The following is a 16,982-nucleotide window of genomic DNA, read 5'->3' as shown; positions in this document are numbered from 1 at the left end:
CCTCTTATCCAACCAAAGGAGGCATTTCATCATTGAGCGATGATGAATAAAATAAATCACAGGGTTTATTTTAAGGTGCTCTAGGGGCTTCTCACTTACCCAAGACTTTTGTGCTCCATTTGCGGTGTTTGGAAAGCTATTGATTTCAGTGGGAGAGCTATCTGCTGCAGAATGAGTTTCTAAGTATATTTTTATATTAGCATTTTTTAATTAATTTATGTATTTCTGTTGTATTTCTCAGTGTACAACAAAGGGATAAAAAGAGGCATTGATAGTGAGCAAAGAAGTAACTTTATGCATGCATGCTTGGTTCTTCTGAACTAAATCACTCAGGGTATTGTTATACGGTAATTTTGGGTGGCTTCTAGAGTTCTTAACCCCTGCATTGTCTACACATTAACAACTGAAACTGGTTTCAAACACACATTATGCGGCTCAAAGTTACACCATTCCAGGGAAGATGATCTCTGATCTGTGTTACCCACCTTGTGTTACACTAAGTTGGAGCCACTCTAGCCCCTCTAGGCTTAGAGTGCCAGTGAGCAGGGTCTGTGGCGCTGCGGAGGCTGGGGGAAGAGCAGTGGGCCTGATCCAGCCCCTTGGGGAAGAAGAAGTGCATAGTGTGTTTATACTAAGGTGTAGCCACTCTGGGTGTAAGCATACTACCCACTGCCCCTTCCCCACTGGCCTGGATCAGGTCTATTGCCCTTCTCCGCACCCTCCCCAGCATGCCAGACTCCATTCATTGCCCCCCTGGCCTCCCACTTACTTGTGGATGCTCACACTATGTGTTCTGGGGGAATAGGCAGGGTAGGGTTAAACAGCCTGTCCTGCTGCTGCAGCTGCTGCTCTCTGGGCAGGGCTCAGCCCATAGAAGAGCAGAAGACCTGAAGCAGTGGCAGTGCTAGGCAAGCAGGTTAACCGTTCCCTGCCTGCTCCTCTGGGATAGGCAGAATTACATGTATATACACAGCCACAAGTAAGCAGGGAGAAGGGATTTGCGGGGGGAGGACAGGAGCATGAGGAGCAGTGGGGGAGCCTGGAAAGGGAACGGGGCGGGGGGGGGGGGGGAATTCTTACCTTTCAGTCTACCAGGCTCCTGCAGGCCTGAACTGTGACTGTTTTAAACTCGAACTAGCAATAACACTGAGCAACATTTGTGCAGCTCAGTGTATCATGTAACAAAGCCCTTAATTTGTAAAATAATCTGCAGTGAGGAAGGCCTTTCACCTGGGTCGGTGTTTCTGGGCTTTATGTGAGAAGTGAGTATTTAGCAGACTGATAAATGAAAATGAAATACAGTGTCTTGGCATCCTGGGATGGTTGTTTGATTCCTATTAATGAAATACATGAGTAGGGCACAGAGTCCAGACTTGATGACTCAACTGAGAAGGACATCACAGTTAGCTATTTAATAATCACCACAAAAAACTTCTGCTGTCTTACACCCTTGTAGGTGGACTTTCCTATCTTACAGTTTTATATTGTTGCCCATCTGTATATTATATGAGCATCTTCCAAGTAAAATCAATAGCAACAGCAAGGTCTCTGTGGACTTGCTGGAGTCTTTGGCACTTGTCCCTTTTTAGGTCAAAAGTCTGCACGAGCCAAGATTTTTGGTTGTGTTTCTTGTTTGCTTGCTGTGTTTCCTATTATTTAGATGTTAGTGATGTTCTGTTTTTGCTCCTAGATTTGCACTGCATGGCTAAAACATTAGGGGGGGGGGGGAGTTGCTTTTTGATGCTTCTTTTTTTCTTCTTTTTTTTTTTTCACTTAGCTTCTACTCAGAATTCACTGCTTCTTTTACAGACTGTTCAGAAGCCGTTCCAGGCCTCCCTACTTCATATGCTGCTATCCTAAGAATTAGAGCTGGTGGTTCATCTTCAGCCTCGTTTAGTTCTAAGAGCCGACCACGATCAAGCAGCCCTTCATTAGGAAGCGTATCTTCACCAAGCTGGAGAGGAGCAGCGCAACAGTACCACCCACCAACAAACCTCTATCACTTCTCAGAGGCCTTTAGACATGATGGTAAGTCTGGTTTTCCCTTTAAAACTTTGAAGGAAATATGCATTTTTCATGGGCACTGATATTTTTCAAACCAATATAATTTTATTCATTCGTTTCAGTATCTCTCTTTGGCACAGTTGGATTTTAGGAAACAACTGCAGTAAGAAAGACATTCTTTCCTTTTAGTTTCCCCAGATTAACCTGAAAGCCAGCATTGTAAACATTCTCTCCTACAGTTCCCTAAATGTATCTATTTATTTATTTCATTACAGTCTTTACAACATAAGTGTGGGAAGCCAGAAGTGGATTGAAATTGCACTACAATCCAATTTGATCTACTCAGACTAATGCTGTACATTTGAAAGGCAATGTAGGGAAATTTCAATTAATCTTTTCTACTATATTTTTCAATTGTTCTGTTATATTTTGAAGTTACTTCCACATGATAACTGTGTGGATTAATGTTACATAACACTTTTTATCAAGATAGTTTTTCCACTAGTCAATTATATACAATTTTTTTTGCATGTATATACACACGTGTGCCTATGTGCATGCACGTGTTCGTGGGCACACACACACATGCATGTGCGTGCGCACACACACACACACACACACACACACACACACACAGCATAAGGTTGTGTCATTATTTTGAGATGTAGAAATTCTCAGTGGTAAATATTTCTCTTTTTCAGATCACATTTTAAAGGATGAGCCTCAACAAAAACACAATTGTATTTATAAGGATTATGTATTTTCCTCCAAATTCTCCTCATTATTGCAAAAAAAAAAAGAAAGAAAAAGAAAAAAAGAATGACCACAAAAATTAAAACTAGAACAGAGCAAGTTAATGCCATTAATACAATGTAACAATACTGTTATCAGAACTATTCTCTAGTTCAGAAAAGTCACTTTTATTCAACAAAACATCTTAGCATGTGCTTAAGAGCTGCAAGCTAATCAGAAGTGGTTTTGTAATTGAAAATATTAAATTGTGCTTAAAAGTCTTCCTAAATTGGGCCTAGAGTCCCTATCTAGGAATCCAGATAAATAGAATAATACAAACTGTTGAATTCTGGCCTTAATAAAGTGCATTTTGTTTTCTTCACTTAAATGTGCTGTGTAGTGTTCTTTATAGAAAGTGAATTTATAAGACTCAAGCACTTTCTGTGTATCCAGCTTTGCTCATTACCCCCTAATCTGTATGCATGTATAGGGAGGATTTGAGAACAATCAAAATAAAGGACTGAGGAACCCCACTGCACTGACTTTAGCTGTAGTGTGTTGACCTCTCAAAGAATGCATATTTAGGATTGAAGCAGTTGATGGTTAGAAGGTGAAAAAAAAGGAGGCCTTATGAATTAAATAAATTGGAATTATAAAGTAGCTGATGTTTGGGGCTAACTACAGATAGTTGAAAATCTTGAGGCTGATTGATTCAATCTTCACAGGTTATTTTAAATTGTGTAGATAGAACTGATAAGCAAATGAACATTCATTCATGATTCTGAAAATGCAGGCACATGCCTACAGTCGCCTAGACCAGAAGCCAAAGGTGCTAGAGCACACCTTCCTGCTTGGCTGGGGCAGACAGCTTGGGCCAAAGCTATCCCTCTCACCCTCCAAGGGGAGGTGCAAAGCATCCTGGGGGACTATGGGGTTAACTTGAATCTGGAAGAGGCCTGGGACAGATGTTCAATAAACCAATTTAACCTAAATTAATTAAGTCTGATACTATATCCATTCAGGTAATATCTTAAACCAGCTTTGGTCATTTTGAAAGTGGTTTATGTGCACTGAACTTCTGTCATGTTACAGATTTGAACCAGTTTCTGATCACTTATGCCGGTTTATGTGTAATTTCTGTCCCTAGCCTGAGTGATACTAATGTCTCCCAAGAATCTGGGGTTCAGGCAAAGAGGTTTAATGATATCTATGCTTAAGTTCCTTTGGCAATCAATGTGATTTTGGTCTACTCAGATGGATTTGTTTGTGCAACACCTAATGCAGACATGAAGGAGTGTAAGACTTCTATGTACTGTCCACTTTCAACATCATGGTATTATTGGGATGCTATTGAGTTTTGAAAGAGGATGCTCACAGAGTTCACAGGAACAAGCAGAAACACGACTTTAATGTTTTACTGTGCCTGCATTTATGTGCTTTTCTGTACAACCTAGTATACTATGGATCCTGATTTTGATTGGGTAATTAACATGCCATAATTTTGCTATCCTCTGTCAATGAAGTTGATTTGCAAATATATACATATATATATATTTGCTTTATAGTACATAGCATGTCCTATTGACAAACTATTTGAGTTATAAGCCATTTAGGCCCAGATACACCAAGAGGTTTAGGAACAAAATCCAGAAAGTTAAAATGGCTGCATAAATGGGATAGGAAGAGAATTAGTGAGCACCTAATCAGAACACTCCATCATCCACATGATCCTCCACATCACGTGTATTCAGCATCCCTGTGTTTCAAAATAGCAGCAGGGGCACTTTAACTAAAGCTCACTGAACAAGTTTTAGTTAAAGTGTCCCCACCATTCCCTGGAAAATGCTCTAACCAGTAATCTGTTATATAAAAGGTGGCCATCACCAACACTACCGTCACCACTCCTTTACAAGTTCTGCACAGGTAAGTGCATACTCTTGGAAGAGGTCTCCATGCTCTATATCCTGAATGGACATAGATTCATTATGTGTAGCGTTTAGTCAGGCACTAGGGCTGTGCGAAACAGCACTGTTTTATTTCGACTTCTGTTTCACCATTTCAAAGGAATGGTATTTTATTTTGTTCTTTCATTTTGTTTTGAAGCACTGTTCCATTTTGTTTAGTCGAGACTATTTTGCTGTTTCAACGCATTTTGATGTTTTGCCCATAGGCTATAATGGGGAACCATGAAAATGCCTATAACTTTGTCATGTCATGCCTGATTTGGATGAAATTTCAGGGATGGTAGCCCCTTTTGAGGGCATGAAGCCTGCCAAGTTTCAAGGAGATAGGTGCAGAGGTTTCTTGGAAACTGCACCTCAAATTGTTAAAAGCAAAACTCATGTCACTTGCTGGCATTGGCACCCTGCTGTCATCCCATGGACAGATCTGGGGGCCTGTGCCCTGGGAGAGCTGTGGGGCTGTGCCAGACTCCTTGCAGGGGTGAGGAACCCCAGAAATGTGCATGGGATGATAGGAGGCTGCCGCTGCCACCTGGGACCAGTGCTGGGCACAGCCCACATCCAAAGCCTGGAAGACTGATGGTGCTGATGGCCCCAAACAGCAGCATCAGCCTCCTGTCATCCCGCATGCATATGTGGGGCCCACACCCCTGGAAGGAGTCTGGCAGAGCTGGGAGGGCAGGCTGAGCTCTGCAGGGGTGGTGAATCCACTCAGAGTGCCGCCCTGGCTCTCCCCGCCTCCCACCACCGGGCTGCACTCTGAGTGACTCCACCAACCCCATGGAGCTCAGCTCAGTGGCAGGAGAGCCAGTGACAGAGCTGCTCAGATCTCAGCTCTGGTGAGCACAGCCTGATGGAAGGAGGCTCTGCAGCCCCATGGAGCTGAGCCTGGTGGTGGGAAGCGGGGGAGAGCCCCTGACCAGGGCTGTGTTTGGAGTTACAGCTGCACTCTGAGTGGCTCTGCCACTGGCTCTCTGCCACATCCTGCCACCAGGCTCAGGTCTGTGGGACTGCAGAGCCTCCATCCATGGAGCTGTGCTCACCAGAGCTGTGCTCCAAGTGGCTCAGCCACTGGCTCTACCACTGCTTCCCACCACCTGGCTGAGCTCCATGGGCTGGCGGAGCCACTTGGAGCACAGTCCTGTTTCCAAGCACAGCCCTGGTGAGCACAGCTTGGTGGCTGGAAGCTTTGCAGCCCCATGGAGCTGAGCCTGGCAGTAGGAGGTGGCAGAGAGCCAGTGGTGGAGGCACTCAGAGCACAGCCTTGGCTCCAAGCATAGCCCTGGCCAGTGACTCTCCCCTGTGTCCTGCCACCAGACTCAGCTCTGCGGCTGGCAGAGCCTCTCGGAGTGCAGCCTGGTGGCGGGAGGTGGAAAGATCCAAGGTTGTGCTCCGAGTGGCTCCTCCAGCCCCACAGAGCTCAGCCTGATGGCAGGAGAGCTCATGCGGAGCTACTCCAAGTGTAGCCCTGGTCCTGAGCGCAACCCTGGCTAGTGGCTCTCCCCCACCTCCCACTAACAGGCTTAGCTCCATGGGGCTGCAGAGCCTCCAGCTGCCAAGCTGGGCTCACCAGGGCTGTGCTTGGAGCGAGGGTTGCACTCCAAGAGGCTCTGCTGGCCTCATGGAGCTCAGCCTGGTGGTGGGTGTTGGTGGGGGAGCCAGTGGCAGAGCCGCTCAGAGTTTGCAACATTTCAAAACAGCTTTGAAACAAAACACCCATCAAAATTTCATACAGCCCTGTCAGGCACCTTACCCCTGCATTCAGTATTTTTAATGCCTAATTTTATGGAACTCCCAATGAATTTAGAGAACTCCCAGTGCGTTTCTGATGGGAGATTCTTTGGAGATTTCTTTGGAGATTCCTACCTCTCCCTATTGAATATATAAGCATTTGGTTCTAGGTTTTGTGTGAAATAAAAGGCATAAATATTGCAACATCTGAGTCGTTCTGTGGATCTGACTCCTAGTTCACAGTTGTACCACCTTGTTCCTAAGTTAGGCTGATTTTTGTAATGTATAAAACCCTTTTATTTAAGATCCCATATTTACTCGAATCTAAGATGAGATTTTTTTCCCCCTGATCAGCATGAAGAAAAGGCTCTGTGCAAAGCAGAGTGGGGGGCAGGTAGCTGCTGCAGCTCTGACTCTGGTCCTGAGCCCAATCTGGGGCCAGAGTCAGACCCATAGCAGCAACCTGTCCTCCCCTCCATTTGCCCTCTGCAGCTTCTGCCTCCTCCCCCCACAGCTGCCAGATACAACTTAACTCAGCTTGGGCTGGATTCCCAGGCAAGAGTATAGGGAAATTCCACCCCCTGTCTGGCCACTGCCACTGCTGTGCTATGCTTTCTAACCTAGGAAGGAATACAGCTAACACAGTTTGACATTAAGGGGAGCAGTGAGGGGTGAAGGAGCAGAAACTGTGGGCATTGAAGGGGAGGGCCAGAGGCTGTGGGGAGCTGGGTGTGGAGAGTACAGGTGGTGGGTAGAGCAGGAAGGCTGCAGGGGGAAGAACTGAGGGGGAGAGGCAAAGGGCAAAAGACCCAGTTGACACCCCTTCCCCCGAATCCGTTGCTTTACATATTATATGTAATTAGATTACATGTACTGTAAATATGTAATCTAATTATTGTGGGGTCATTATAAATTCAGGGTAGTCTTAGATTTAAGTGTGTGTGTATTCATTCTTGATATTCACAAACCAAATAATTACTCTGCCTGGTGGCCACTGTGTTTTTACCTTCAAGAGATATTTGTATGTAATCAAATTTTAAAAAGAAGAGTATATTAATTTTGTTTCCGCAAACCTTCAGTGATAAGTAAAAGCGGCAAGTGATAGTATTTCATTATCTTTAATTAGCTAGAGCCCACTCAAATGAGGAGCTGATACAATACACTTTGCTTTATGTAATGATGAGGGACATGCTGCAAATTATAAACATGAGTGAGAGGATGCTTTAACAGAGAACTAGATGCTTTGTGTTATTACAATAGAGGCCTTGTGTAATTTAAATGTGTAATCTACAGTAGGCATTCAGGAATCAGGTGTATCTGCAGAGAAGACAAAATATTTTTATTAGCTACCCAAGCATACAGATTCTCCTGTGACTTCTGGTTGCATAAATTTCCCCATAGAAGCTTGGCATTGCTCCTACTTCAGTTATTCCCATACTAACTTTATACCATTTAATTTGCATAAACACTTCCATACCAGCATCTTGATACCTAGGGGTAAGAGAACAATGCTTTTCATCACTATTGAACTTAGTCTATGTGAAATTACTTAACTTTAGCATGCAGTTAAGAGCATATTATTCTTCAGCTAGTTGTTATCAACAAGCTGTCAAAGTATAATGTCATGATTAAAAGAAGTCTATTTAGCAAACGTGCACCATTCACATTACAATTCTTTCAGTACTTTAGCACTACAACTAGATACTGTGAAATGTATTTATTGCTTTCACTACTTTGGGGGGGTGTCACAGTAAATATAAGTAAATTTGCTGTAAATTAAGATTGTTCCTAATATAGTTCTATCATTGGTTTACAGCTTCCTAGAGAGAGGCACAGTTGGAGATTGGATTTGCATCCAAATTATAGAATCAGAGAATAGTAATACCGGAAGGGACCTGTAAGATCATCAAGTACAGTCCCCTGCCAGGGGCAAGAGGTACAAGCTCAAACGAGCTCAGTGAGGTGCTTGCCCAGCCTCCTCTTTAACACCTCCAGGGATGGCGACTGCACCACCTCTGCTGGGAGTGTGTTCCAGATTCTAGATACCCTTACAGAAAAGAAGTTTTTCCTTATGTCCAGCCTAAATTTTTCCGCAACTAGCTTGTGCCCATTGGACCTTCTCCTCCCAAGAGGTGCCTTTCTGAAGAGTTGCTCCCCTAGATTGTGGTGTTTGCCCCTGACATACTTGGAGGCAGCTATCAAGTCACCTCTGTCTTCTCTTACTCAGACTGAACAAACCCAGTTCCCAGAGTCTGTCCTCAAAGGGCCTTTCAAGCTTATCCACATCCTTCTTAAACTGCAGTGCCCAGAACTGGACACAGTACTCCAGCTGTGGTCTCACCAGCACCGAATACAGGGGGAGGAGCACTTCTCTGGATCTATTGGCAATGCATCAGCTGATGCAGACCAGAGCTGCTGGCACCCTGCTGGCAACTTCATCGTGATGTTGGCTCATATTCATCCTCTGGTCGATTGTCACCCCCAGGTTGCTTTCAGATGCACTGTCAGCCAAGGGACCACCACTCATTGTATTGTTATGAGAGTTCTTACTACCAAAATGGAAGACCCAGCACTTGTCCCTATTGAACCTTATCTGATTGTGTTGAGCCCATAAGACCAGCCTGTCAAGGTCATTCTGGATCCTTACCATGTCCTCAGATTCCACTGCGGCTTGGTGTCACCTGCAATTTTAATCATTGTGCTTTCCATTCCCTCATCCAAGTCATTAATAAAGATGTTAAAGAGCCAGGCCCAATCACTGATCCCTGGGGGACGCCACTGGAGATGGAAGCCATCCCATTAATTACAACTTGCCGGGATCCACCTCTGAGCCAGTTGCCAAGCCAGCTCACTATAGACTGGTCTAGGCCAGTACCCTCCAACTTAATCGAGAGAATGGATGGCGGAGTAGAGAGAACTCGTATAATAGTTTAATGACCTTATAGAGCCATAGAGAATGTTTAGATCTGCCTAAATGTGTGTGTGTTGTTGGGGAGAGGGGGGTGTTTTGAGTTTTTTGTTTTGTTTTGTTTCTGTATGGAGTGGTAGAATACTGGCTTAGGCTGCCTATAGTCAGATTGTTAAAAAGATAAATGGTTGTGCTTTTGGAGATATAAACAAATGAAAATGTGAGGAAAGAATTTTGGCCCTTGTATTATGTTAATTTTGCAATCCTTCACAGAGGGAATATGCCAATACAATTTTGTGTTGCATTAACGGAAGCATTGTATGCAAGATACATGGGGTAATAGTGCCACTCTGCTTTGTGCTTATAAGACATCAGCTAGAGGACTGTGTCCAGTTTTGAGCACTGTTAATTTGGTATACAACTCGCAGAAACCCCCAGGGGCTAAGGGGCAAGGGAAAAAGGAAGAGGAAATTTGAGGCTGGAGGAAGAGGAAGAGAGCAGTATGCATGTGAAGCCTGGTCAGCCCTACACAGAAGAGTGCAGAACAATTGTAGAATGAAAAGAAACAGTGAAAGGATAAGGGCCAAAGTAAATGTGATACTGAGCAGAAAATAAAGCTAATTTATATCTACAAAAATGATTCATTCCCTTCGTAAAACCAAATACTATTTTCCAACTTGAGTATAACCTCTTATTTTTTAAAGCACTGTATTGGTTAAAGAATCCTGGTATGTGTAAATTGAAGCAACTTGCCTGTGGATGTTAATATTATTAATACTAATAATACCGAAAGCCAGGGCAGTGGGATCAAGTTCATCTTCATTTTAGGCACAGGCTTTAAGATTATCCTCTTACGTGCCAAGAATCATTAAAGAGGAGCTCGGTCGTGACTCCTTCTTTTAGATCGTGTAACGTATTGTGTTAGGGAGAAAATCCCGTAATTCTTCTCAAAGGTCTGCTAGCAGTGGGCCTCTAAAAGGGACAGTCCTATACCTCCCATATGGGACAGCAACTAAAATAGCTGTATCTGAGAGGATACAGTCTTTGCCAAAGAGGAGAAGAGTGAAGCAAGCAAGGCCTTGCTTGGTTCCATCTCCGTGAAAACATTTTACGCAATGCCCTTCCTCCATGTCAGGGCACCAGGCAGGAAAAGACTCCCCCTTTCCCTCTAGCCCCCACTTATTTTGGGGGTTGAGAATGTGAGACACAGATGAGCTGGAGTCCCTCCAACTACATTCCTGACTGAGCACTTGGCCCTAGTAGCTCAGCTCTTCTCACGTCCCCAGTTAAAGCCTGAAACTTGCTAGTATAGTTAGCCCTGTGATTTAAACTTTGCCAGAACACTAATTTAGGAAGCTGTATGATGTTACTTCTGCATGTTGTAGAATTTGTTATACTTTTTCTTTACAAAATGGAAATTTGAATTCCACAAAGAACAATCTATATTTTATAGGATCCAAATTCAAACACACAAAAATTAGAAAATGTCAGAATTTGTATTGCTTCTGTGCATTGTTTATGCCAAGGGTGGGCAGTTACTTTGGCCACTTCTTGAGTTTTTGTGAGCTGTCAAGGGCCACAAGGGTACACCTCTTCTCAAACTGTTAAGCCCGCATCCCTTGACAGATCCCATGCCCAAGTTTCAGTCTTGAAGCATTGTGTAGTCAGGATCCTTGCCTTGAAGCACTGTGTAGTTCAAATGGCAGGATATGCAAAATTCCTTCTTCTCACTATCTTCTTTGCACCTGATCACAGATGAGTTCTGGAGCCATCCATTAATTAACTTAATTAGTTTACTGTCTGGTGTCTCGTACATTGGCGCCTTGTTGCTTACACGATCAGTTCAGTCTTCTTCTGTTTTCATGCAAATAGTTACCAGTCTTTCACCATTCACCCTCTCACACAGACACTCACATACACCGGGCATATGAAGTTCATTTACTCATGTCAAGCAAGGAACAAACCCCAAATGGAGTTTTAGTTGTTCATAAAAGACAATCATAGAGGTTTATCAATTCAATACTATTATCATTTAAGCATAATAACTAATATGCAAAAATTCATACTACATGTCCACCCCTTTGACCCTTCAAATGATAGTGAAGAATGGCTCACATTTTGTATTTGTTGAAAGGTCAGGTACTTAATTTCTGACTGAAGGGTCTGGAGTTTTGGATATAATGATTTCATCCAACAACACATATAACACTTTATAAAGAACATTATTCCAAACAATATGATTACAGGGTATAACAGAACATTTAAGATTGCCATTCCAGATGGGGCCCAGCCTGTGAAAATACCATATCAGTGGTGTATGTGTTTAGCTTGTCTTGATACTCTCAGAATCTCTGAACCTTGGTGAAAATACATAGTTGATTTTATTCTCGTGTTGTCTAATAAGATAGCTAATTTGTGATTTTTTTTTAAACAAATAATTTAAGGTAGTCCAATTGACTCCTATAGAGAAATGGAAATCAATTAAATTATTCCATCTCCAGGGATGACTTTCTTTAAGACGCTTGCACAATATTAAATTCTCAAAAGAAAAGTAATATAAACATAACAATATGCTGGGCTGATTTATTCTAGAAAAGAGAAGACTGAGAGGGGATTTAATAGCAGTCTTCAACTACCTGAAGCAGGGTTCAAAAGAGGATGGAGCTGAACTGTTCTCAGTGCTGGCAGATGACAGAACAAGGAGCAATAGTCTCAGGTTGCAGCAAGTGAAGTTGAGGTTAGATATTAGGAAGAATTTTCTCACTAGGAGGGTAGTAAAGGAAGGGTGTGGGCAGTGGGGTCCCGCAGGGCTCGGTCCTTGGACCGATACTCTTTAATGTCTTCATCAGCGACTTGGACGAGGGAGTGAAATGTACTCTGTCCAAGTTTGCAGATGACACAAAGCTATGGGGAGATGTGGACATGCCGGAGGGCAGGGAACAGCTGCAAGCAGACCTGGACAGATTGGACAAGTGGGCAGAAAACAACAGAATGCAGTTCAACAAGGAGAAATGCAAAGTGTTGCACCTAGGGAGGAAAAATGTCCAGCACACCTACAGCCTAGGGAATGACCTGCTGGGTGGCACAGAAGTGGAAAGGGATCTTGGAGTCCTAGTGGACTCCACTAGGACTCCAAGATGAACATGAGTCGGCAGTGTGACGAAGCCATCAGAAAAGCTAATGGCACTTTATCGTGCATCAGCAGATGCATGACGAATAGGTCCAAGGAGGTGATACTTCCCCTCTATCGGGCGCTGGTCAGACCGCAGTTGGAGTACTGCGTGCAATTCTGGGCGCCACAATTCAAGAGGGATGCGGATAACCTGGAGAGGGTCCAGAGAAGGGCCACTCATATGGTTAATGGCCTGCAGACCAAGCCCTACGACGAGAGACTAGAGAAGCTGGACCTTGTCCGCCTCCGCAAGAGAAGGTTGAGAGGCGACCTTGTGGCTGCCTTTAAGTTCATCACGGGGGCACAGAAGGGAATTGGTGAGTATTTATTCACCAAGGCACCCCCGGGGGTTACAAGAAACAATGGCCACAAGCTAGCAGAGAGCAGATTTAGATTGGACATTAGGAAGAACTTCTTCACAGTTCGAGTGGCCAAGGTCTGGAACGGGCTCCCAAGGGAGGTGGTGCTCTCCCCTACCCTGGAGGTCTTCAAGAGGAGGTTAGATGAGTATCTAGCTGGGGTCATCTAGACCCAGCACTCTTTCCTGCTTATGCAGGGGTTGGACTCGATGATCTATTGAGGTCCCTTCCGACCCTAACATCTATGAATCTATAAAACACTGGAACAGGTTACCCAGAGAGGTGATGGACGCTCCATCCTTGGAGGTTTTCCAAACCCGACTAGACAAAGCTTTGGCTGGGATGATCTAGTTGGGGCTGGTCCTGCTTTGAGCAGGGGGTTGAACTAGATGACCTCCTGAGGTCCCTTCCAACCCTGAATGTCTATGATTCTAATGAAAGTGGTTGCTTCTTGGAGTCCCACCTCATTTGCTATAGAGATGGGCAAGAAACTGTGTTTTTATCCTATGAACATTTTCAAGGTTTCAAAAGAATTCCTGTTCCACAGTGAGAGGAACTATAAATCCTCTGAGGTTTTTCATCAGCAACTGGGAGAGAGAAGAATGGAAGGAAGGAATATAGAGAGAGAGATAGAAGGGGAGCACCCATCCCTGTCACTTGTCTGAGCTAGTAAAACCCATATTGAAATCTTTGATCCAATGAATAATTAATTATATGTCATCAGTGAGTTGATATAGTCAAGAATCCTCTAAGGATAAAATCAATTTGGAGAGCGCTTTCATACCAGAGGGGAGTTAAAAATCTGTCTATTAATGTAATTGTGCAGTTTGGGCTCTGTTTACAATTTCACGTCTAAAAGTCTCTGACTGAAATAATGTGATGTAGCTAAAAAACAAAAAACAAAAAAAACCCTTTTCTAATATTAGGAAGATTCCCGCTGCACTTATATTTCCTAAGTAATGCCCTTTAAAATAATAAATGTACTATTAATGATGGTAATTGGTCACATTGTTGCTGAAAATGAGACTGACTCTTTCATTGCTCAACTGCAAAACGCATCCACATTTTTCCAAGGCTGACATGTCATTCCATAAAATATGATCACTGGCACTGTTGTAGCAGGTAAGCAAGATGTAGAGAACTACTGGGATGTCAGTGAAAGGCACAGTGATGACCAAATATGTTGCCCTTGAGAAATTAAAATAGGAAGCAAAGGTATACACCTGCCTACAACTATTGCTCAATGGCTATATCTTTGTTAAATAATGGTTTGATTTACTGTATATCAGCATCCTTATCCTGGCATTTTATAGCCTCTTAATATCTCTTTTTATTTTATGTACTGGCTCACACATTAGAGCAAATAAAAAGAAATATGACTTTGAATTCCACAAGTTGACTGTACACAACACCTCAGGAGACAGTCACCTTTAAGAACATTTGTAGCTATGGAACTTTAAACAATAGGTGTAATCCAACCTCATGCCTCAGAGCATGAACTGATCCCCTGTAGGGATCAGGAAATATACACCTCTGAAATGCATGTGCCTCTACACTCCCTTTGCAGCACTGTATAATTCGATAAGAGACTTTCAGACGACATTTCACTTTTCCCTGAAGCAGCAGTTATTGGCCACAGTCACAGACAGGATTCCAAACTGATGGTCTGATTTAGTACAGCAAATCTGCTGTTCCTAATTGCGTAAGTATTTCTAGAGCAAGTAGTTAAACTACCTTAAAATGCAATCTCTGCACTCAAGCCACGTAGAATAAATATATATGATACAATTTTTTCAGTCATCTTATTTCTCCTGTTCATTTGCTGTATGTTCCTGGCTCAGAAGGACTAAGGTTTTTGATCCTGCAAACGTTTAAACCAGTGAAAAACCCCATTTATTTCAGTAGTATATCTTGCATGTGTAAAGTCACTCACATGGATTGCACGTTTAGGCTTTTCTGTTCCTATTTGGCAGCCTTCCAAATTCAAATTCAATCTTGTAACTTTGCTTCCTCATGGGACCAAGGTAAGGTTTCAAAGAGCATACTGATATAATTATACATGGTCAAGCTAAGGAGAGACTCAGACTTCATGTTTCACAGGGAAAATTCTCTCCTGTATAAATGGAAAATGGTCAGAGCATTATGCTTGCAATTGATAGCTAGAATTTTGGGGCCCTAATACTGGCTTTGCCATTTATTTGGTATAGAGTATAGAATCTCTCTCTCTCTCTCTTTCTCTGTTTAGTCAATATGTAATTACCTAGTGCTTTGAAAATGAAAAGAAGTGAAAGTGACATTATTAAATGTACTCTTCATATTGTACAATACTATTAATGAAAATGGGAAGAAATTTCCTGTTACTAATACATCAAAGAAACAACAGGTGCCACTGGGACTTGATAACTGATTTGTAGACCTGACTGTCTGAGCTGAACGCAGTATAAACTTCTCCCAAAGATTTTTTTCCCCAGAGAAAGTCTAGAATTGCTTCAAAGCGACACTGTTGAATTTAGTAATTATTTAAAATGTCAGTACTGATTGTGATAGCTGAGTTAATCAAAGGTGAAATAATATTACTAATTGCTTTATTCATGCATACATCTCTTTACTTGTATTTCATACCTGGGTTTCTAAAAACTCCCATCCTAAAACCGAATAGGTACCTGAGATGCTTGCATCCATTTCACTTCATGGAATCAGGAATCTTTGATAGCAAATTTAACTGTATGAGCTAGATTTCACAGACTGCATCTAATCCTGTGTGCCATTCTGTCATCCAATTTCAGATGAGATGTTTGCCTTCAGCCATTCCTAGATGAGAATTTAGGGTGTGAAAGAAAGTGTAATGGATTTAGAACCACTGGGATTTTAGAAGAATTTAGATTAATCTATGTACTTTATTTAAAGCCCTTTTACTAGTCATGAGTAACATTTCTAATGACAAAGAATTTTTGAGAGGCTAAGATTTTTTTTTGTTGGTGATGTCTTTTATTGGCCCAATTTGACTTGTTAATCCCATTTATTATGTATGTAGAAAATGAATCCTACTCACTGGCCACCCAGTTGAATTAAAAAAAAATCTAAGTTACCATTATAGTGTTTTAATTTTCCATTCTCCAGCTGAACACCAAGTGGTTGCAGTCTTTTTCATAACTCAAAACTGCAACAGACAGAAACAATAAATAAAATAGATTATCTAAATTTAATATAATATACATATTTTTATTAATCTTTTGAAAATATGAGACCTCATTGTGCACAGGTTTAAGAGCATGTGTAACTGTGTGTATTGTGAGTAGAACAAGGGAAAATGTTTTGCTTGCAGTTTTAAAAAATAATTTTGGGTTAAATTAAGCTTTTTGTTTTATGTTACAGAATACATTTAATTCATTTTTTAAATGAATTAAAAGACTTAAAATCTTTTAAAATATTTTTAATAAAGCTGAGGTAAGTTTTAAAATGAGCCATTTTTTTCAAATTAATAGAATCAAAATATCTTTTTTTTTAAATGTCCAAATGAAACAATTGAATCAATTTTAGAATATTTTAGGTGGTAATATATGTATGCATGCATATATTTAATATATTTATTTTCTTTTTACTTAGTTTTAGTTGTATTTCTCTGTGGGTTTTTTATTGCTTTTTCAGCCAAACTAGTCAACAAAATGTTCTTTCAAAAACATTTTTTACAAAAAGTCAGATAAACTGGGTAACTACATTAATATGAGTGAGGCTCATAAAATGATGCGCTTGTGTAAATCTTTGCAATATTACAGCCTTAAATTATATAATAAAATCATTTTATGATATCTTCTAACTGGTTTGCCTTTCCAATAAATAAAAGATATGCAGAATTGTTGCTGTAAGACTAAAATTGACTAGAATTGTTGTAAGACTAAAAAGAATAAACAGGATGATTACAAATATGAATAATTCTTATCTGTGAACAATAACTTTTTATTTAAGAAGGATCATAATATTTTAAAAGAAATATGTGGCATTTATATTTTTTCACAAAATAAATTGCTAGTTATGTACCAAGATTCATATAGACTTCAAATTTCTATAATCCTTCCAATGCCAAGCTATTTTACCTAATTTAAAGAACTAGTCAG

The 16,982-nt window shown here is 41.5% G+C and overlaps 1 protein-coding gene across 6 annotated transcripts in view; it reads left to right on the top strand.

Moving 5' to 3' along the window:
• The window catches only part of CNTN5 (contactin 5), a 1,172,720-nt gene that overhangs the window by 674,649 nt on the left and 481,089 nt on the right, over positions 1–16,982 (top strand). For all 6 annotated transcript variants that reach the window (XM_059721130.1, XM_059721133.1, XM_059721132.1 and 3 more), the window contains one exon: positions 1,810–2,028. In XM_059721130.1, coding sequence (XP_059577113.1) covers positions 1,810–2,028 — 219 coding nt within the window. The remainder of the gene's footprint in view (positions 1–1,809; positions 2,029–16,982) is intronic.

Source organism: Alligator mississippiensis, chromosome 1 (assembly GCF_030867095.1).
Source record: "Alligator mississippiensis isolate rAllMis1 chromosome 1, rAllMis1, whole genome shotgun sequence".
NCBI classification, from domain to species: Eukaryota; Metazoa; Chordata; order Crocodylia; family Alligatoridae; genus Alligator; species Alligator mississippiensis.
The sequence above is the reverse complement of the archived record's forward strand: the minus strand, read 5'-3'. Positions and strand labels throughout refer to the sequence as shown.